Source organism: Trichosurus vulpecula, chromosome 1 (genome assembly GCF_011100635.1).
Source record: "Trichosurus vulpecula isolate mTriVul1 chromosome 1, mTriVul1.pri, whole genome shotgun sequence".
Taxonomy (NCBI): domain Eukaryota; kingdom Metazoa; phylum Chordata; class Mammalia; order Diprotodontia; family Phalangeridae; genus Trichosurus; species Trichosurus vulpecula.
In genome coordinates, this window is record NC_050573.1 from 498,531,432 (window position 1) to 498,553,051 (window position 21,620).

The window sequence follows — 21,620 nt, forward strand, 5'->3', positions numbered from 1 at the left end:
CCCCAGCAGTTCTGAGTTCTAAATGGAACGATTTAAGTGTGTGGGATCACTACACATTAGCTGATAGTGGAATCTACTGGCTAACCCATTTAAGTGTGGGGGATCACTATGCATTAGCTGATAGTGGAATCTACTGGCTAACGACAGATTTTGCACGTTGCTTACTTGACAAATGCTCTTTATGGCTAATCCGGATGATTGCATAAACCTTTCACTGAAGCCCCCAGTCTCAGTCCTTGGGCACTAACTTTTCCCTTGATTTATTGCTGTTACTTCTCATGATTTATATGGTGCTTGGAGACTTTTCAAACACTAACAGGAGTCGGAAATGAACAAGCACACTTTATCATTCAAGTATCATGAGGTTGTTCATGGACCTTTCTGGGTGGGCTCTCTTCTAACATGCTGGGAGGGCAGTATTGCATGGTTTTGGTTTTAAGCATGGATTCTAACTAAACATAACTGAGTGTCACATCTGTGGGCTTTCCTCACCAGAAAACAGAGTACCACAGGCAGGCCAAATTTTTAGGCTGGGCTGCTTTTTTCATCTTTAATTTTTTTTTTTTAATTTTTGAAAAAAATATTAGTTCTGTCTACTTTTGCATGCCTCTCATTTGTTCATTTTTTCCTCTTTGCATGCCTCACTTTCTTGTTTTGAATTCTACAAAGGTTTGTTTGTTTTGTTGGTCATTTATTTTCTTTATGATTCCCATCCCCTTCCATTTGTCTATTTATAGGTTAAGATTAAATCCTCCATGTCATAGGATTTAGTAACATTTCAAAAAGAAATGAGCAGCCTACAGAAACGTCATCCCAAGCAGCCATCTTCCCTCCTTGTATTTGTCAGGAAGTGATGTCATTTACTTGCGCGTCACTTCATTGGTTTTTTTTTCCTTTCAGGATTTGCTATCCAGAACTGTGCACTTTTTGTTTTGCAAAACAAACAAACAAAAAATTGCAGATTTCTCCCCTCTTTCCCTCTTGTCCTCACTTCAGACCTTTCTCTTGTTGTTTTGTCTCTCGTTTTACTTATTGGTGTGTTCCATTTTTCAGTTTGGTTTGGTTGATTTCTCTTAGACTCTGTTATATATTAGAGCTGTTTGATGTTATCGTCCATGTTTTCTGTTTACCTGGAAGCAGTTGCTTAAAAAACTAAGATGATTTGTTGAATTTTATAAAGTAAAAAAATTAAAATATGCAAAGGACAAAGGCCATCCAAGATGGGCCAACCCAAGGAACTTTTCTATGGTCCATCCTGACCAGAGGTGTGACACTCAGAAATGAACACCAAGAGTGTTACTAATTTAATATTTGATCAATTTTTTTAAGACTGAGGTGGCCACCTCACCATCCGGTGCCTGGCAGAGGCTCCATAAAGTCAATCAAGATCTCCAAAGTGAGCTTGAAACCCAATGCCAGCGCCAGGAGTTGATCAATCATCAAATTCAGTCCCTGAAACGTAGTTACGGGGAGGCAAAGGACATCATCCGGCACCATGAGGCTGAGATCCAACGGCTGCAGGCAAGACTGAGCAATGCTGCCGCAGAGCTGTCTATCAAAGAGCAGGCTCTGGCCAAGCTCAGGAGTGACTTAAAGATGGAAAAGGAAAAAGTCACAGAGCAGCTGGAAGAGTGGCAGCAGAGCGAAAGCACCCTGAGCTTCCAACTGAGAGTGAGCGAGCAGCAGCTCCGAAGCGCGGAAGCCCTGCTCCTCGAGAAGACCCAGGAGCTGAGAGACCTGGAGATGCAGCAGGCCTTACACCGAGACCATCAGAAGGAGGTGCAGAGGCTCCAGGACAGAATTGCCGACCTCAGCCAGCAGCTCGGGGCCAGGGAGCAAGCTCAGGCCCTCATGGAAGAGAAGCTGCAGAAGAATTATGAGCTTTTGTTGGAAAGCTGTGAGAAGGAAAAACAGGCTTTGCTGCAGAACCTGAAGGAGGTTGAGGACAAGGCCTGTGAGTATGAAGATCAGCTCCAAGATCATGAGCAGCAGATGGAAATTCTTCAGAAAGAGAAGCTAAGTGCAAAATTTGAAGGAAGTGAGATTGTTCATCAGCTGGAGGAGCAGCTGGAGATGAAGGAGGCCAGCATCCAGAAGCTTGCTGAGCACATTCAGAGTCTTCAGGAAGAACGGGATGAAATCAAGCAACGGTTCTCAGAGCTGATGAATCAAGTTGCAGAGTCTGATAACAAAGTTGCTAAACTACAAGAAAAACTCAAATCATGGGAGGTGGATTATCAGACACTAGAGCAGTCTTATCAGAAAGTACTGGATCAGTTCCAGGGTATGCATACAGTCCTGAAAGAAAAGGAAGAGGAATTGAAGCACATCAAGGAAGTGCATGAGAAAATTCTGGAAAAGAAAGACCAGGACCTCCACGAGGCTCTGGTGAAAATGGCTGCTTTGGGTGGCAGCCTGGAAGAAACTGAAATGAAGCTTTTCCATGCAAAGGAGGAGCTGTTAAGAAAGGCTGCTGATGGCAGCCCTAAGGATATGGAAGAGCCATGCGCTAGACTGGATGCACAGGAGGACAGCCCCGCAGATCTGGGCACACATGCGCAAGCTCCAGGAGCACCTCTGGGTTCCTACCACATACCCCTGCATAGTGAGGAAGCTGGTCAGAAGGAAGTGTGTGGTGAGCCCTCTGAGCAAGGCCTGGAAGATGCCATTGCCCAGCTCAAGTCGACAGAGCCTCAGGATCAACAAGGGCATCAGAAAACCACGGTGAAGCTTGATGGGGGAGCCCCAGGGGCCAAGAGGCAGAGAATTCGTTTTTCTAGCATCCAGTGCCAAAAATACATTCATCCAGAAGGGTCAGAAAAGACCTGGACGAGCAGCACATCTTCCGATACCAGCCAAGATCGGTCACTCTCCGAGGAGAGCATGTCATCAGAACCTGTTCCCGGCTGTATCTCTTCTGGAGTCAGTGACCCTGAAACTTATCTTTCCATAATACATTCCTTGGAAACCAAACTTTATATCACTGAAGAAAAGCTCAAAGACGTGACCATGAAACTGGAGAGTCAACAAGGGCAAAATCAAGAGACTTTAATTGCTCTCCACCACCAGTGGGCTGGTACAGAATCGCAGCTTCACGAACAGCTGCAAGCTAGTTTGTCCCAAGTCGGTGCCTTGGTTTCTCAGCTAGAAAATGAAAGACAGGAAAAGCTGAAGATGGTAGAAAACCATGTTGGTGAGCTGGGGGACTTCCAAATAAAAAACAGTCAGGCCCTAACCTGTTTAGAGAAATGCAGGGAACAGCTAAGATCTTTGCCAAAGGCTGACAAAGAACAAGAACGAGATTTATTTATGGCCACTTTGGCCAGCCTGGAGGCCACTTTATCAAATGCAATCCGGGTTTTACATCACTTACCCTCCTCTTCAGATGCCACGAGTCAAGCTCAGCTCAGAGAAGACAGTTCATCAAATGAAGGGAAATCACTTCTACAGGTACAACCCCAGGTCTTGGAACTGACGGAGCAAGAGCAGTTGAGGTTACTTTCTCAGAGGATAGCTTTTGAAGCTTCATTGATAAATCAGATAGCTGAGTCCTTAAAAAGTGCGAGTTCTGATATTTCACATATCCTCCAAGAGATTTATCTGACAGCGAAGGCGGCGATGGAACCCACACATGTGGTTAACACAGCTGCATCCTTAGCAGATACCTTGTCTAAAAAATTAATACTGGAAGGTGAGTTTTGGAACCAGGTAGAAGAACTGAGTAAGCACTTGGAACCACTTAGGGAAGAGGAAGCAAATAAATCAGAAGCCGACCGTTTCAGTTTTCCACAAGACCTTGTCACAGCAGTAGCAGATACAGCATTGATCAGGGCAGAACTTGGTTTAACTGCACAGTCAATGAGGGAGTCATTTTACCAAAAGTTGGAGAGTATTGAAGACAACCTCAACAGGACCAGAATTGCGCTTCGACAACATAAGTGTGTGCTAGGCGAAATCCTGAAAGCCTACAGGACTCCTGATTTTGAAAGAGTAATGCAACAGATTTCAGAAACCTTTGGTTTTCCTGATGGTGTTACAGGAGATCTGCCGGTAGCTGGGGACTGGAGCTCGTCAGAAATGCTGCCGGGTCCAGACTCAGGTGGATCGCAGGAGTGCCCTGGCTTGCCAAGTCAGAGCAGCGTGGCCCTTAACGAGCAGATTTCCCAGCAGTTGAAGGATAGGGCCCGGGTCTTAGAGGAAATAGCTTCTGCTCTCGTCTCACTTCCTGCAGTGGCATCCACAAGCGATTGTCAGCAACTTCTCAAGGCTTCACAAAGCCTTTCCTATTTTAGTTGCTTAAGTCACCTTGGCCATTATTCTTCCTTATTAGTTCAAGATGCAATCATTCAGGCTCAGGTTTGTTACTCAGTTTGCAAAATGAGGCTGGAGTATGAAAGGGAGCTCAAGTTTTATAAAGAAACCTGGAAGAACAGCGTGGATGCCTCGTACCATGAACCAACACGGGCCATTGCTGCCCTGCGGATGGAGTATGAAGAACTCCTTCACAAGCAGAAGAGCGAGTACTTGGAAGTGATTTCCATTATTGAAAGGGAAAATGAGGAGCTGAAAGCCAAGGTAGCTCAGCTCGACTGCCAGCAGCGGTGCTTGGAAGAGGTGGAAAGCAAACACAGTGAAAGCATCTTTGCTCTGCAGGATCGATACGAAGAGGAGATCCGAAACGTGGTGGAACAGCTAAACAGCACCAAGAACACCCTGCAGGCGGAGAGAACCAGGGTCCTGAGTCAGCTCGATGCGTCTGTGAAAGATAAGCAGGATATGGAAAGATTTCACGTGGAGCAGATGCAGACCCTAGAGGACAAATTCCAGCTGAAAATAAAAGAATTGCAGATAATTCATGAAGAAGAACTTCGGACCTTGCAGGAACACTATACTCAGAACTTGCAGTGCTTACAAGAGACACTGAACCATTACCAAAGGCAGAACCCAGAAGTACCGCTTTCCACAGAGCCCCAATCCATCCATCACATTTGGCCCACAGACCAACTAGATGGTGCCATGCTAGTGACAGAAGGTGAGCCAGATTCTATGACCGGGCTGAGAGAGCGTATCCAAGAGCTGGAGGCCAAGATGAACGTCATGAGAGAAGAACTAGAACATAAAGATCTGGAAGGAAATGCCTCAACTCTGAGGGAAAAATACCAAAAAGACTTTGAGAATCTGAAGGTTTTAAAAGCATCATTTAATTTACAAAATATTAGCTGGGGAGAATGTTACCCTTTTAAACAATGCAATGTTCCTGTTTGCTCGGGGAAGAATTTTCCTGATATATTTTGGCTTTTAGGTTGGAGTTCAGTGATGGCTTGATTCTAAGTTAAATGCCTTGAAACAATGGATACATTTTAAATTGTGTTAGCTACATGTGTTCTTCGTTTGCCATGATGCAATCTTATTGCATTGCTCAGGGCTTCTGGTAATGGTCTTTCTGTTTGATTTTAGTGAAAGGATAAGAAAAAAAAAATAGCTTCTCTTTGGAAAGACTCCTCAGAGAAAAGCTTTTGGTTATTTTTCTCAGGGTGGGTGGGGGAGCTGCTATTCCCAAGGAAGAAAGGCAAATGGTGAAAATACATTTCAATGGCTTTTTCCTAGTATTTTATCAGACATGAACATTGCATAATGTTTTTCCTTCTGCTTGAGATGCCCCTTTCATGACTTCCCTAAGGAAGCAGTTTTGCATTTTAGAGTTTGCTTTCCTCTCTTTTTCTTCTCCCAAACTCCCTCCCCATCCTCTGTCTTGATAAAAGAGCTGGCACCCCTGACCTCAGTCTAGTCCCTTATTTTTGAGATTTTTTTAGAATAAAAACTATCAAAGGTTATGAAATAGATGTCACCTGTGCTAAAGGGCAATTCAACAATCTATTTTGCCCTTTTATGTTTGATAGTTCTAAAATAATTTTATGGGAGGCAGCTAGGTGGGTCAGTGAGTAGAGCACTGGCCCTGGAGTCAGGAGGACCTGAGTTCAAATGCGGCCTCAGACACTTGACACATTTACTAGCTGTGTGACCTTAGGCAGGTCACTTAACCCCAATTGCCCTGCCTTCCCCCCTCAAAAAAATAATTTTATGGGATTTTTCTCTGAAATAAGAATTTTTGCAAGACAAACAGTGCACAGTTCGTAGTACCCTGTTTAGTTCCACTCTTGGTTGGACTGGACTTTGAAGTTTATAGATTTCCTTCATGAGAACATGTGTTTTTTCTTGCCATACATGAATTTGTTACCTATTTCCTTTTTCTATCGACTTTGAAAAATAACCTTTTCCCCTAATTGTCCTCATGACCATGATTTAAATAAATGCACCATCCTTTGTATGCAAAGATAATGGTCCGCACAGTATTTACGGCCTTTGACTTATGCCTGTTGTGGTGATGGGTTGTACTAAACCATCCACACTGTTCCTCCCACTTCCTCTAGCTACTCAGGAACAAAATTAGCAAGTGGCTGCTCAGGGTTTGGAGTTCAACCTGTAGCCATGGAACAATTCATTCTTTCTGTTTTTAAAGTTAACTGGCCTCTACTCAGTTCTAACCAGATAAATTGACTACCTCAGATAACTCATATAATGGCCTGCTCTTAAGGAATCAAAACATTGGTCTTAAATATTTGTCTGACTTTTACTTCCCTTTCTTTAGAGGCCACATGTCAGTTCCAATTTCCTAAGAATTTAGTCCCCAAATAAACCTCATCCAACCTCCCCAGAACGTGTTGGTCTTTGTACTTAGAGCTTCAAAACTTTGAAAAGACCAGCGCCCATCTTTTATGATACAGTTGCCCGGATGACATTCTTAGTAAAACTCTAATATCCAAGTTTTCTTTGCCGCTGGCAGGCTGACAGTCTCTCCGGCTAGACTGCAGCCAGGATCTAGATTACATACATTTCATCACTCCCAGTCTGAGAGCGCAGATAGAAATCATCAGCTTTGTTTTCTGACTCTTTGTTCGTAGTGAAGATTGGCTTGGAGACCAACCCTGGCACATGTGGAACACAAACGTATAGATGTATTGAGATTGAGAATATTGTATTTGATCGAGAAAAACGATAATGGGTAGCAGTAGAGGAAGTATTTATAAACTGTTCCTTAGACAGCACTTGCAGAAGCTACACGATATTCATTCTGAGTGAGGAAATAAATCATTGAAGTCTTTTAAAAGCACTCACTCACCTTAAAGCTTTTTGTACGTGAAAACTTTTGCAGAGGTCAGGAAAAAAAGTGTTCCTTTTTCATATCCTCCATGGAGATAGTTACCCCTTCATGGGACTTAAGGGAGTCTTCGTAATAAAATTTCTAGGTTTTAATAATCAGCATTTACATTGAGCTCGCTACTTCTTGCCTTCCTATAAAAGGTTAATTGCTTCCTATTTGTGAGATGGACAGACACACACACACACATACATACATACATGTAAAAATTTTTGCTTCTGTAGCCTGCTATTTAATCAATTATGCTTAGATCAGACCTAATGATGGACAACATCACACTACTAGTTGGCGAGAGATCAGAAAGGAAACAGTGTTTCAGGATGAAAAAAATAGCCAAAGACTCAGACCTAAACACAAAATGGGCAGGCATCTTCATGACTGAAATGTCTTTATTTAAAGAATCTCTTTGAAGGCTTAGCATGGCTAGATTTCTTTTTGCCTTAAGTTATGGTATACTTCATCATCGAATCTCTGTCTGTGGCTTGTCCACATCTTTTTTATAGAGCTCTTTGACATGCCTAGAATTGAACTAGGCTGAACAAGGTGATCTATGAGGTTCTTTCCAACTAGGATTCAGCTTCTAGGCCAAATTTAGTTGAACAAAACTCATTGAGTGCCAGCTGTGTACAGAGAATTTTGTTAGATGCTGAAAAGAGATATAGAATTTAAGTAAGACATGATTCCTGCCCTTATTAAGCTTAATAGTTTAGGACAGAGATAGGAAATATGCGAACACTTGTTTACTACTTCAAGGATGTGTGGTTTGATATCTGGTCCCTTACTCCCAGTGCATTGCCTTGCACACAGTAGGTATTCAATAAATATTTGTTGAACCGGATTGTTGTACCTTAGCAAATAGGCTGCTGCAGCTGAAACAGTCCATCATTTGATGTCCTACGGGGAGTAAGCTTCTTTAATTTTTAATTAGGCCGGCCCTTAGACATTAAGCACACAATCCCTTACTTGGTGATCCTATAAAAGCAAGTTATATGCTTGAGAGCCTAGTTAAGTGTGTGGTTGCATAGAATAGTTGTGTTGTGAGGTGGCTTGTGTACCTGGGAGGTCTGTACTTTAATGTCTGTTTCCTCTGTGAGGATGCCATAAGACCCTTTTCTGGGGTCCTTATCATTATGCCTCTCTCCTCTAAACTTTCCCTCACCCAGACTGATAGTTACAGGTATGAAAGTCTTCTAACGATGTGACTAGGTCATCTTCTGAAAAGGTGAATATGTGCGAAAAAGTAGGAAAATCTCAAGTGAGATTGACAAAAAGTAGAAAGTGAAGCTTTTATTGTGTCCGTAGAGTTTACTCCACCCCTAGGAAGGATTGTTGCACCAGAATCAAGTTGAGCTGTCACTTTAGAGACCAAAATAAAAATAACCAAGGATATTATATGTAGTTTGATCTCTGGATAAATGGTCTCAGATCCACAGTCCAACAAGCAGCAGTGTGCAATCTAAACTACCGCTTCAATTTTTGCTTCTCATTTCTTCCATTCTTTTAAAAATAGTGGCCTGTCCTCACAAGAAACCTGGCATTTGAGAGATCCTTCAGGGTCTAGAAGGGAAAATGTATCAGTGCCATGAAACAGTCAGTTTTTTTTCCCCTGATGTCACCTTCAGAGTTGATCTGATACCATACGTTTGTTTTTGGCACCCTGCTTAGGTAGGCCAGGACAGAATTTCCATCCTAAAATTGTGGGACTGTTCTATCATTTCCTGGTGAAGACTTGTGTCCCTCACGGTTTGAAAATACTGAACCACGCCCAAATGAATTTTCAGCTATTAAAAAGCCATCAGGTTAAGTAACATGACACAGCCTAGTGCCCGTTTGCCTTCCTGAGTCTGAAAAGGCACTTAGACGTTATTTATATTGAGTGTAGATATGGAGTGCCAGCAATAACTTCTGTAAACAATTAAGTTCCATTACTAATAATCTCTTAAAAGTACTTGAAAGTTTGAAAATTGGAATCAAACTTTGGCATTGGGGCATAAAACGTAGAATTAGAGCTAGAAGAGATCGGAGAAATCATCTGGTCCAACTTCTTTATTTTACGTAAGAGGAAACGCTCAGGGAAAGTTGAACCCAAGGTCAGTGCAGCTAGTTTAAGGCAAAGTTGGGAATAGAACTCAGGACGCCTGACTCTAGTCCAGCACGTTTTCCATTAAATAATGACAGTGAGCAGTAGAGTCCAGACTGGCTTTGTTTTGTTTTTTAGTACTGAACACATTTTACAAATTATACTTTCCATTCCTTGCAACAGAGTCCCTTGAGATTTCACTTTCAAAACCAAACTTTAAGTATCAACTTTCTTAATTTATCCGCCAAGTCCTTTACCCCTTCTCTTCAGTCATCATGAAGTAAAGGTTGGTTATCAGCCTTAAAAAGTTTGTCCATTTGAGTTTTATTGCACTCTACACCCAACTCTTAACAACAATATGACCTATTTTTATTTATTTAAACACGTGAGCTTTGCGCTTGATGGTGATGAATTTCAAAACAGTTGCATGGAAATAAGATTGGCTTTTTTTTTCCACTGAAAAAAATCTTTTCCCAAAATTTTGGACAGGTAAAAAGCCCCCCTTCACACAAATGACAATGTAAAGACATCTACGGCTATCCTTTGCCCTGTTTAGCTCTTCCGCCTTTTTCCTTCCCTCGGCCAGTTTATGCATGTGCTCTTCTATCACTGCATCTTCGGTAGTACTCTGCCACGGGACATGATTTTGGTGAATGATGTGAGTCTGCTTCCAGAGGCCTGGCTTGAAGAGTATTGCTTGCTTTATAGATTGGCATCCTGACTTAGATATGAAGAAAAAGAATAGAAGCATCAAGTCCCTTTTGCATTTTGTAGGCAACATGTGAACGAGGGTTTGCTGCTATGGAAGAGACCCATCAGAAGAAGATAGAGGATCTACAGAGGCAGCACCAGCGGGAACTGGAGAAACTACGGGAGGAGAAAGATCGCCTGTTAGCGGAGGAAACGGCCGCTACCATATCAGGTAACCAAGCTTGCACGCAAGACTTGGATCGTCCTTTTACCTTGGCTGGATCGGCTTAAGACTGGATAAGGTGTCACTTGTTGTGTTGTGTTGTCATTTCAGAGCCTGGCATTTTAAGCTAGTTCCTAGAGAAGCGATTGAAATTTTCCTTGGAAAAAGTGCTGGTGTTAGAGACCTTTAAGGTTTTCCAGCGTGCCCAAGATTGGTGTGGCTGTGAGGTAGCAGAGAAAGGAAGTTTAGACTTCCTTGCTGTAGTACTCTCGCGTCCAGCGCAGTCCAGTCCTAGCAGGAGGTTTTCCTCAGCTGGGCTGCTCTCCAACAGGTGGCTTTTATCCTTCAGCCTCCAGTGACCCTCACTTAGCCTCATTGCTGGCACTGCATCTGCTCTTGGCTCCGTACCCTTTTGACTTAGGCCGTTTGGTGTGCCTTTAAATTTTACAGTAATCAAACAGACACAAGAATGTGAAACCCTAAAGAAAAGACTTCTACAAACTGATCACAGTGAAATGGTCCCCGCAAAAGGATTCTCTACAATGTCCAAGTTATAAAGATAGATGTGGCTCTTGCTTCAAAGATATCCGCGCCCCGCCCCCCTTTTTAGTTCAGAAATGCTTTGTCCTAGGCAAGCACCACCAAATTTATTTTGTTTTACCCTTCCTTTGAAGCACAGTATTACTCATGCCTGAAATTAATTACTATTTCCAAAGAGACTTACCATTTTTGTCCTAAGGATGAAAATATACCAACCCTAAAACTCAGTTATAAAAAATTCCATTGTTTAGAAACCAGCATTTGAATCTAACAATTATCTTATTAGCCTCATTCTCTTCCAATTTAAAAAAAAAAAACAAAGAAAGAAAACATCTCCTCAATTGTATAGAGGGAGAAAAAACTTTTCTCATTGCTCCCTCCTAGGAAGCAGGGATGTGATATAGTCTGTCACTTCTTTGGAATCCTGAAGAGCCCAGCCTTCTGCCTCTTTACGCCAGGCTAACCTATGATCTATGATTTGAAAATCCAGGCTGCTTGCTGATTCATAGAAAATTCAGTCTTTTAAAAAATTCCTTACAACATGTTATTGCTTCTTTCCCACATGAACTAACTGGGAAGAAATAAGTTACTCAGAAAGGTTACTTGTTTAATCTGAAAAAATAAAACACCTTACTCCAGACCACCTTGAAATAAAGACCTCCCACCTCCAAGCCTCCTTCGATTACTAAGCTTCTTTTCGATCTTTACAGCAATTGAGGCCATGAAGAATGCTCATCGGGAAGAGATGGAGCGAGAGTTGGAGAAGACACATCGCTCTCAGATCAGCAGTGTCAATTCAGATATTGAGGCCCTTAGAAGACAGTACCTGTATGTTTGGGGTTTTTTGGTTTGTTTTTTTTTAGGAATGTCAGTATACACTCAGAGGAGGGGGAGGGAGGGAGAGAAAGACAGACAGGGAAATTTTCTGCTTTTAGCAAGAAAGGGCCACCTCAGTGGCAAGTGTTGCCACACAACTATGGTGAATGACTATCTAGTTAGCTAGCAACAATACACTACTGGAGCCCTGATATACATCCAGTAATTCCCTTTTCTCAAAGGGAAGGACCTTCAAATTATGGGGCTGTGCATCAAATAAGAATATTCTGTTTTAATCTCGATCTTACCACTGAAGAGATGGTACCTGAAACCCTCCCGAGAAAAAGACTGCTAGATAAAGTATTGTTTCTTTTCTGCTTTTTCCTCTGTTGTTTTGGGGACATTGGCAAAGATATAACACTATTAGCCAGTCCCATGTATGGGGGCTGTTGTTTTTATTTCTACCTGAAACTGCCCAAATTGTATATGTAAAAATATTTTTTTCTCATGTGAAGATCAACTTAATGAAGCCTCTCTGTTAGATAATAATTACTGGCATATTTTCTGTCTCAGTCTTTCACTTTCTGAACATGTACATTCAATGGTTTGATTATGAGTAATTGGATGGATTTCGAAACATCATGGTGGCTAGTGGCAGGTTAATTTATTTCAGCAACTTTCACTCAAATTGGGACTTGGCCTCATTCCTGGTCGCACAACTGCTTTTGACTCCAACCCCACCTGGGTTTCCTTTTGGCTCAAGCCACTTGCTGGGCTCCAGCACAGGAGAAGACAGTAAGCACAAGGCTGTAGAGACTAAAGGGAAGTGGGGAGGAATAAAGAGCAACTGCCTCTAATGACTCCTTTTCTTCTGGGCCCCGGCCTTCTTTACCATAGCAGAATCACAGGGGCCGTGTGCTTCTGGCTGTTTGTCTAACATTTGTTGAACATTGATCATATTGAGTAAGACATGTGAAGGTTAACAGCTTTCTGCCTTCAAGAGATAGAGAATCAGAGGCTTCAAATATGCATTGATTGTATTTAAAGAGGGAAGTGCCTTTAATTTTAAAATATTTGAGAGACCCTATGAAGAAAGTTTTACAGAAGTTATATAAAATGATAGTGGTCCTAGGTAATGTGGCATGGCACTGGGCTACTTTGGAAGCAGGAGTGAGAATTCTGCCTCAAACACTTACTAGCTATGTGACTATGTGATAAACCTTTCTAAACCTGTTTCCTCATTTGCGAAATGGTGGCAGTAATACCTGTAGAGTACAGGAACCACGAGGTTCTTGTGAGGGTCAGATGAGATCATGTTCAAAAAGCACTTTATAAACCTTAAAGCCCTGTAGAAATGTCAGCTTTCATCTTTGTTTATTTACAGAGAAGAGTTGCAATCAGTCCAGCGGGAACTGGAAGTCCTTTCAGAACAGTACTCTCAGAAATGCTTGGAAAATGCTCATTTGGCTCAGGCTTTGGAGGCGGAGAGGCAGGCCCTTCGCCAGTGCCAGAGAGAAAACCAGGAGCTCAATGCACACAATCAGGTAAGGAATTCCAGCACTCTCCGTGGAGTGGAGAGCAAGAAGAGAGAGACTCCAGAGAAGGAGTGGCTTATGGAAAACCACAACTAAAACGTTTTCCACACCTTTTCCTTCTGCTCCCATTCTCACAGTCATCCTTTCCCTATTTGTCCAGCTTTGGAGTGTTGGAAGGTTAGATTCACTCCCCCCAAGCTCCTTCGAACAGTTTCTCCTATAAGAGGTTTAGAAAATGAATTCAGATTCTAAGACCATTGTCATCTTTTTTGCTTTCAAGCCCTACATGACTGAATAAATATTTATTGGGTACCCACTATGTCTATAACCTGGTTAGGCATTGTGGGAAATAGAAGTGTGAGAGATAGCCCCTGTCCCCAGGAACTTAAAGATTCATCAGTGACATCATATGAACACCTTTTGAGAGGATCCCTGCTTTTAGAAGGGTGGACTAGATAATGAGAAGTCTCTCTTGCTCTGAAAGACTATGATGTTGCTGATACATGCACATGAAACAGCTATATTGCCTCCTTTTGATTGGCATGAGGTACCAAGAGAACAGTATGTTTCGGAGCTATACTAGGTTGGATCTGAGAAATGTCAGTGTTGATGTACTTAGAGGAGGGTGGGACTTGATTTAGCCCTAAAGGGATAGGTTTTGGAATTTAGAAGAGAAGGTCCTAGGCTCCTAAGGAAGGCAGCATGAGCAAAGGCTCAGAATCGGGAATTAACATGGTATTTATGGATTAATGAATGAAAAAGCATTTATTAAGTGCTTACTATGCACCAAATGCTGTGCTAAGTGCTGGGGATAGGAATATTTTTAAAAATAGAAAACAGAAAAATTGGTCCACTCACTGCTCTCCAGGAGCTCTCTTAACATCCTCACTGGGGGAAAGAACACCTAAAGTAATGTTCAGCTGTAGGATGGATAGAAAGGCCCCAAAGTCCTAGGAGTCCTGCCCTGCATGGAGGCAGCAGGGTCCAAGGGTCTTGGAAAGGCTACATCATTAGGTCAGATGGCAGTTCCAGGGGTCTGGAGGGCATAGAGGCAAGGCAGATTGTAAGAACTGGAAGAAGTTGGGAGGCAGTGGCAGGCAAAAAAAAAAAGTCTGGTGGTTATCTATCTCATCAGAAGGAATAGAAATGGTAACTCTGGCTCATCAAGTTGTGTTAGCAGTTAGGCATCCAGGTGCCAGGACAAGGTAGGAAGATAAAAAGAGGGGGCCCCCAGTGGCAGGTCTGCTTGGGGCAAGAATCTCCAGACTTTGGAGAATGAAGCCTATTCCTCATACAAACGTGTGTATATATACATATATCCATACACATATACACCAAAAGTACACAAAAATAGAAATTTCTGAAGAATGAGATAAATGACATTTTTAAAAGCAGTACAAAAATTCTTTTCTTTTGCTCTGATTAAAATTATCACTCAGTAGTCACCGCCCCCAGAGTACTAACCACAAGGTGATATGTTGGGCAGTGGGTGGATATACCAGAGAGAAGGAAATTTTCCTAATGGCATCTTCACAGCCGCTGTGGTGGGTGCTTGGATCATAGTTAGGGGGAAGATGGGAGCCTTTACTGTGACTGGGGTGGAGGTGGGGAGGCGGGGATTGGAATGAGGACATGATGGAGGACAATCTGTTAATTTGGTTATCTGGGAGCCAACCCCACAAATGGCTGTCGCAGGGAGGGCGAGTTGCAGCCCATCTTCCCACCCTGAATGTTTGATGACACATCCATCGCCTTGAGACCATAGCACAATTCATACTTTGGAGATCATTGTGTTATGGGATAGCAGAGAGAGAACATGTGTATAACAAAATATGTATATTGGGAGAAGTTACAGGATAGAGCGGAACGAGATTGGGAGACTTGATTTAATTTTCTCTTGCACCCTAATTTGATTCTAATAATTATGTCGCTGAGGGAAAACGCTTGGGTTTACAAACCTCTATACCTGCTGTGGGTTTGCTGATTCTTTTTTCTTCTTTCAGGAGTTAAATAACCGCCTGGCTGCGGAGATCACTCGGTTACGAACGCTACTGACTGGGGAGGGAGGTGGAGAGGCTGCTGGCTCGCCTCTCACACAGGGCAAGGATGCTTATGAACTAGAGGTACTTTTCAAAGTAAAATCAGTAAATTGGGGACAAATCAATAGATGTGTAAGGCACAGTATGGGATACAGATGTACTAAGACTTGTTCCTTACCCTCAAGGAGCTTACCACGGCCTACCTGGGCAGACAAGGCTTACACATTTGAGAGTTAAATAACAATAAAATACTTAACTGTGGCAGCTCAACATGGGAATAAAAGAGGTGCCTCCCGGCAGTGAGTTAGTTATTATGTTAGAGACATCAAGTTCTTTTGGAATTCAGAGCAAGAAGCAGTTACTCCAGATGGAGAGGTCAGAGATGGCTTCATGGAAGAGAAGTGGCAGCGGAAGCTGCGCCTTGAAAGAAAAGAAGCTTTTGCTGGGTTGGGGAGCTTGCGATGGATATTCTGTTAATGGTACAGAGAGTCGATTTGTTTAACTGTGATGGAGTGGCAGAACTTGCTTTTCCTTGTTCCTTCACCGGGACCTTTGCCATCAGCTGCAGATACTGATAATCCAAATTGTAATTGGCAGATTGGGTCTGTCTAAACTCGGAGCGTGACTTTCAATGCAGAATATGTACTTTTGCTAAGGTGGTTAGAGAGAGCACAAGCCTTTGGGTGTTTGAAGAGACCTGGCTTTGACGCTGTGCGATCTTGAACAAGGCACATAACATGTCTGAGCTTCATTCTCTGCCGCTGAAATACAGGGATCAAAATGCTTGTGTTGTCTATCTCACAGGGCCATCTGAAGAAAACACTTTATAAACTTTAATGCTGTATATAAATGACTTAAAAAACTATGAAAGAACAAACTTCAGCTGGTGACTGAAATGTAAAGAATCTTTTTGAGGAAGGGAGGGAGATTAAGGAATCTTGAAAATGAGTGAACGTGTGTGTGTGTGTACACAACACACATATATTTATACATAGACACACATGTATACACAGATCTATATATATGCATACACATACACTATATACTTAACACATTTTTAAGTTTAATCTGCATTATTACTATTTTCTCTACCACTTTTTTTTTGTTTTTGGAGTGGGGAGGCAAAGCAATCAGGGTTAAGTGATTTGCCCAAGGTCACACAGCTAGTGAGTGTCAAGTGTCTGAGGAAAGATTTGAACTCAGGTCCTCCTGATTCCAGAGCCAGTGCTCTATTCACTGTGCCACCTTCTTCCTCAAAAAGCAAGCCTTAAACCCAGTTCACTCTGGAGCTCATAGATTGGACAATAGGTCCCTGCCCTCCTCGCACAGAGTGAGTGTAAACACCAAATAATAACGGTTTCTCTTTTGGCCAGGAACCTTGAGGGTCTTTCCCTCCTAATTTGATAACTTTTTTTTTTTGAGTTTTGATTAAAGGGGCCATCCCTTGATTAACTTCTTAAAGAGGACTATTCCCTGAATGGGCATTACCTCATTCAAAGTGAGAACCTGAAAGGGCCAGGGTCTCCCATTACATCCTGGGCCATCTCCAGTCATCCTGGTGACTATCAGGCCACTGGACCCAAATGGCTCTGGAGGAGAAAGTGAGGCTGGTGACCTTGCACGGTCCTCCCTCACTCAAATCAAAGTCAACTGCAAGTCATGTCATCATTTCCCTGATGTCATGGTCCTTTTTGAGAATGAAGAACAAACACACAAAAACATACACATATAGTTATACACACATATACGCATACATACATACACACACACACACACATACATACAAATAAACAAACAATATGCTTCCCCCTTCCTCCCCCTGATTGCATTTATAGGCTTGGCAGGTTTGTTTCTGAGCAATCATATTTAGTTTTTGTTTTATTATAGGTCTTATTGCGGGTCAAGGAATCAGAAATACAGTACCTGAAACAGGAAATCAGCTCTCTCAAGGATGAGCTGCAGACAGCACTGAGGGTAATGTTGGAATACCTATGTGGGTAACAGCAAAGAATGAATGAACTGAGGAATATGAAGGTCATTCCCCATCAAGAACAGTGTGATCCCATCTATGTCTTGGGAGCTGCTTCTCAATTTTCAAGCGAAACCTTAAGACTTACTATGGAATAAGACAGTCCTCTAAAGTTAATAGAATTTCAGTTGTGTTATAAATAATTTACCCAGATCATGTTTTTTATTCTTACAGAAAATGCCAGAGGGTTATAGGAACTAAATGTCAAAAGTTTCTTTGGTTATTCAGGCATATTTTTTTGTTCTAAAATATCATATTGGCTTTAACAATCACTGTCACAACCACCTCTGGCCCACTTCCCCCGTGAAGCCCTCCTATGTAACAATGAAGTATAGTTGAGTAAAATCAGTCACATCAGTCACGTTTGGCAGTGTGTGCCTCATCCTGCACCTGTAGTCCAAAGCTCTCTCCCAAGAGAAGGATTTATGTTTCACTCTCTGTCATCTGAAAGCAAAATTGGTCACCTCATTCATCACAGCTCTAATGTCCAGTCACTTTCCTAATAGAAAAATAACATTTACAGAACAGGGAATGAATCTTCTAACTTAAAGCTTTAACTGAAGGTGTCTTCTTGGGTTGGTTTGGTTGTTGTGGGGTTTTTTTAAGTCGTTAATAACTGGAATTCTGCTTTTATCTAAGCTGGTTCTTTCCCAAACCAAGTACATTAGAGATGGTAGTAGAAGAAAGGTAGATATTCCTTGAAGGTACAATTCTGCAAATGCTGCATCTTTCAATGCCTGCTTGCCATTTTTCCTTTTAGATTTATTTATCAAATGTCTACTCACAGACCATATGGCTCATTTAGCATAATAGACAGGGTCCAACATCCTGAATTTTCAGCAATAATCTTGACACCTCTCTTGTTTTGGTCGTATGTTGATTTCCCTGTTAAAGTATAATCTTTTTTTTTTTCATTTTTTCAAGGACAAGAAGTATGCTAGTGATAAGTACAAAGATATCTACACAGAGTTGAGTATTGTGAAGGCCAAGGCAGACTGTGATATCAGCAGGTTGAAAGAGCAGCTAAAAGCAGCTACAGAAGCACTGGGTGAAAAGTCTCCTGAAAATACTACGGTGTCGGGATATGGTTGGTTTCGTTCAGCTTTCCTTTCTTATTTCTTGTGCCCTCATTAGTACACATCAAATTACATTAACTTGTACATTCTACTGCAATTACGGATGTGTATTGGCTTCTGTAGAAGCTGAAGTTTATGTCCATATCATCATCATGATTACACACTTTATTTGGTATAGTGTAGAAAGAGAGAAGGGTTGAATGTAAAGTGTTCATTCATATATCAGGATATGTGGCAGAGAAAGGAATGTCTGTATAATGCTAAGAAAATCAGTCTCACAGCTTTTGGTGTCTTCTCAAGCTTTGTAGTAATGTTTAATAGAAGTACTATAAATATCCCAACAGAGACAAAAGAAATGAAGACTGTTAGTAGTGAATGCTACACACAGCCATATTCTCATACACAGAGAATGTAAGGGAAATAGATTGGGTTGTTGTGGACATGATAAGCAACAAGTAACATGGGAAATGAAATTGAATATATTTAATAGACACGATGTGGGTTTCATTCCTTGAATCAAGTAGTCTGTATACAATTAGACCACTGACATTTTAGAGAAAAGATTAAAAGTAATATCAAGCTAAAAGAAAATGAGAAAACAATTCATATGTAATGAGAATTGCTCCAAACTATTTTTTTTTGCTCCAAACTATTTAAATACGTTATTGCTACTGAATAATTGATTTTATACAAAAGTTTAACAGATGTAAACCAATTGCAGTAATGAGACAAAAGCAGCCTAAAAACTGTCAGAAACCACTGTTTGCCAAGAGCAACAGAATATAAAACTGTTTGTACTACAGAGGAGTGTAATGTCATTGTACTGTAGATGTTTGCAAAGCAGGTCACAAGCCTGGCACAGAGGCACAGTATTAGAGATGGGGGGATTTCAGTTATCTAGACATCTGCTGGAACTTTTCTACTAAAAATAGAGCCACTGGTAACTTCTTGACTTGCCTAAAAGATAACTTCATCCTTGAAAAGATGGAAGAACCAACAAAGAGAAATTCTAATGTGGATATGGGTTCTCAGTAGCAGGGAGGGAATTGATTGCTAGGGTAGAAATGATGTGAGCTCTGAGAAGAGTGACCACTCAATCTTAGACTTTGTAAGGGAGGAGGGGAAATCCTAGTATAGTCTGATATATACATTCTAGATTTTGAGAAAGCAAATTTTAAAGGTTCAGAAGAAAGATAATTATGATCCTATGGGAGAAAGCGCTTTAAGAGAAGTCACCCCCGGAGAGATAGAAGATACTCAAGAAGGAAATTCCAAAGAAACAAAATGAAATGATTCCATCATGGAGAAAAAAATGGCACTTGTGTTAAGAGACTGATGTGGATGCATGCGGAACTTATTAGCTGACTTAGATTTTTAAAAGTAATGCATAGAAGATGGAAGCAAAGCCAGACGACAGAAAATAAACTCTGGCATGATCCTGTAAAAATGGTAGTAGGAATGCTAAAATTCAGACTGAGGGGAGACTGGTGGAAGCTGTGAACAGCAGAAAGGATTGTTTTAAAGCTGTACTTGGAGAAAAAAGAGGATCAAAGGAGGGATGGTTCCTATTCATGCAGTGGGTGGGGTGAAGATAATTGACAGAAGGCAGCTCAATTACTATTTTCTTTATCTTCTCTGCAAAGGAGAGTGACCTTTTAGTCAATCAATAAGCATTTGTTTACTATGTACACATATGAGAAAAGACAAGAACAATTTTTGTTTTGTTTTTGATAACACTTTGGGGTGTAGTCCCTAAAACAGAATTGCTGGGTCAAAGGTATAATTATATTTATATATAATATATATTATATATGTATTTGACTTGGAGTCAAAAGATATAGGTTCAAGGTGTGGGCCTACCACTTACTAAGTTTATGTCCATGGCCAAATTACTTAATTTCTCTGAGCCTCAGTTTCTCCATCTGTAAAACTGAGATAAAATACTAGGACCACTTAACCTCAGAAGGTTGTTGTGGGAGAAATAACTTTGTAAAATGCCATTATCATCACAAAAGCATATTGCTAAAGTGTTTTGTGTTATTCAATTGAAGTCACATAAATATTAATATATTATGTATAAATATATAGCATTATATAATGTATTAATAATATAAATATTAATAAATTGTAATTCATTTCTAATGGCATTTCTTAAGTCATATCAAAGATGGTCATGGAAATTTAATTCAGCATAACTGAGCTCCCTAACTCCTCACTGAGTATTTCCCTTACCCCCCACATATAATTATTATGCTGAGAAATGTGTCGCAATTTTTTATAAGTTATTGGCTATTTAACAGAAAGAAAAGGTTAATGGCTGTTTGTTTGTTTGTTTGTTTTTTCAGATATCATGAAATCTAAAAGCAATCCTGACTTTTTGAAGAAAGACAGATCCAGTGTTAGCCGTCAGTTAAGGAATATCAGGTCAAAGGTGAGTTTTGGTTTTTAAAGACTACGGTGATGCAGAAGAATTCGACTGCAGGAGTAGTTTGGAGGCAGCCATTAATTTTCAGAAATGAACTTTAATTGCACAGAGCTTATGCCAATTGCAGAATTACTTATTACATGTTGAGTGTATTACTGCAAGAATTTTAACAAGGATCAAGTTTCTTTATCATAAATGAAATTATCTTGAAGAGGCCAGAAATGGGAAGTAGAATTTCTAGTTAGTTCCACTTTCTACTTCTAAAACCAGTATCATCCAAGCTTCTGTGTTGTCTGATACGTTTTGCCTCCTGTCATCACTACTTCCGTCATGTATCGTCACTTGTGTCTCCATATCTTAGTACTGATGACTTTTGGAGAAAGCGTGGGCTGGTGGGGAAACCGTACTTCTCCTCCCCTTTGGGTACCCCTAGGTAAACAGAGACGCTCTTCACCCATCGCTGAGTTATTGTGCTGAGTTATTGGGATTATCTCCCTTTATTCCATGGGATGTAGCCCAGGGGATTATCTGAAGGGCGTGGACCTCCGGGTGGAGGGTGGATCGTTATGAACGCTGTTGCATTTCGGATTTATGTGCTTCTTGTTTTATTTTTGCTCTTTCCCCCGACAGTCCGTAATTGAGCAGGTCTCATGGGATAACTGAAACGAGCCAGATTCCAGGTTCCCTGTCATGTAGGTAAACAACCCACACCACCTGACCAACCTGACTCCCTTGAGGGAGCAGCACACTCTGCATGCACTACTCATACCTCCGTGTCAAGCTATAATCTTTTCCCTCATTTTATTATTACTCTTTTTAATTAATCATCTCTCCCACTCCAGAATCTACATGGAAAACCACATAAAGTTTCTTTGCACCTTCCCTGCAGAGTTCTTCCCTCACATTCGGCTACACTCTTTGGCATTGCAATCTCTAAACGGGACACCT

The 21,620-nt window shown here is 41.3% G+C and overlaps 1 protein-coding gene across 3 annotated transcripts in view; it reads left to right on the forward strand.

Moving 5' to 3' along the window:
• The window catches only part of LOC118832004 (myosin phosphatase Rho interacting protein), a 230,906-nt gene that overhangs the window by 199,910 nt on the left and 9,376 nt on the right, over nt 1–21,620 (forward strand). The window contains exons 16-23 of one of the 3 annotated variants that reach the window (XM_036739487.1): nt 1,330–5,184; nt 10,074–10,221; nt 11,463–11,580; nt 12,953–13,112; nt 15,107–15,226; nt 17,030–17,116; nt 18,096–18,258; nt 20,593–20,678. In XM_036739487.1, coding sequence (XP_036595382.1) covers nt 1,330–5,184; nt 10,074–10,221; nt 11,463–11,580; nt 12,953–13,112; nt 15,107–15,226; nt 17,030–17,116; nt 18,096–18,258; nt 20,593–20,678 — 4,737 coding nt within the window. Of the gene's footprint in view, nt 1–1,329; nt 5,185–10,073; nt 10,222–11,462; nt 11,581–12,952; nt 13,113–15,106; nt 15,227–17,029; nt 17,117–18,095; nt 18,259–20,592; nt 20,679–21,302; nt 21,369–21,620 lie in introns of all 3 variants that reach the window. The other 2 variants (XM_036739501.1, XM_036739493.1) reach the window with 2 other exon arrangements.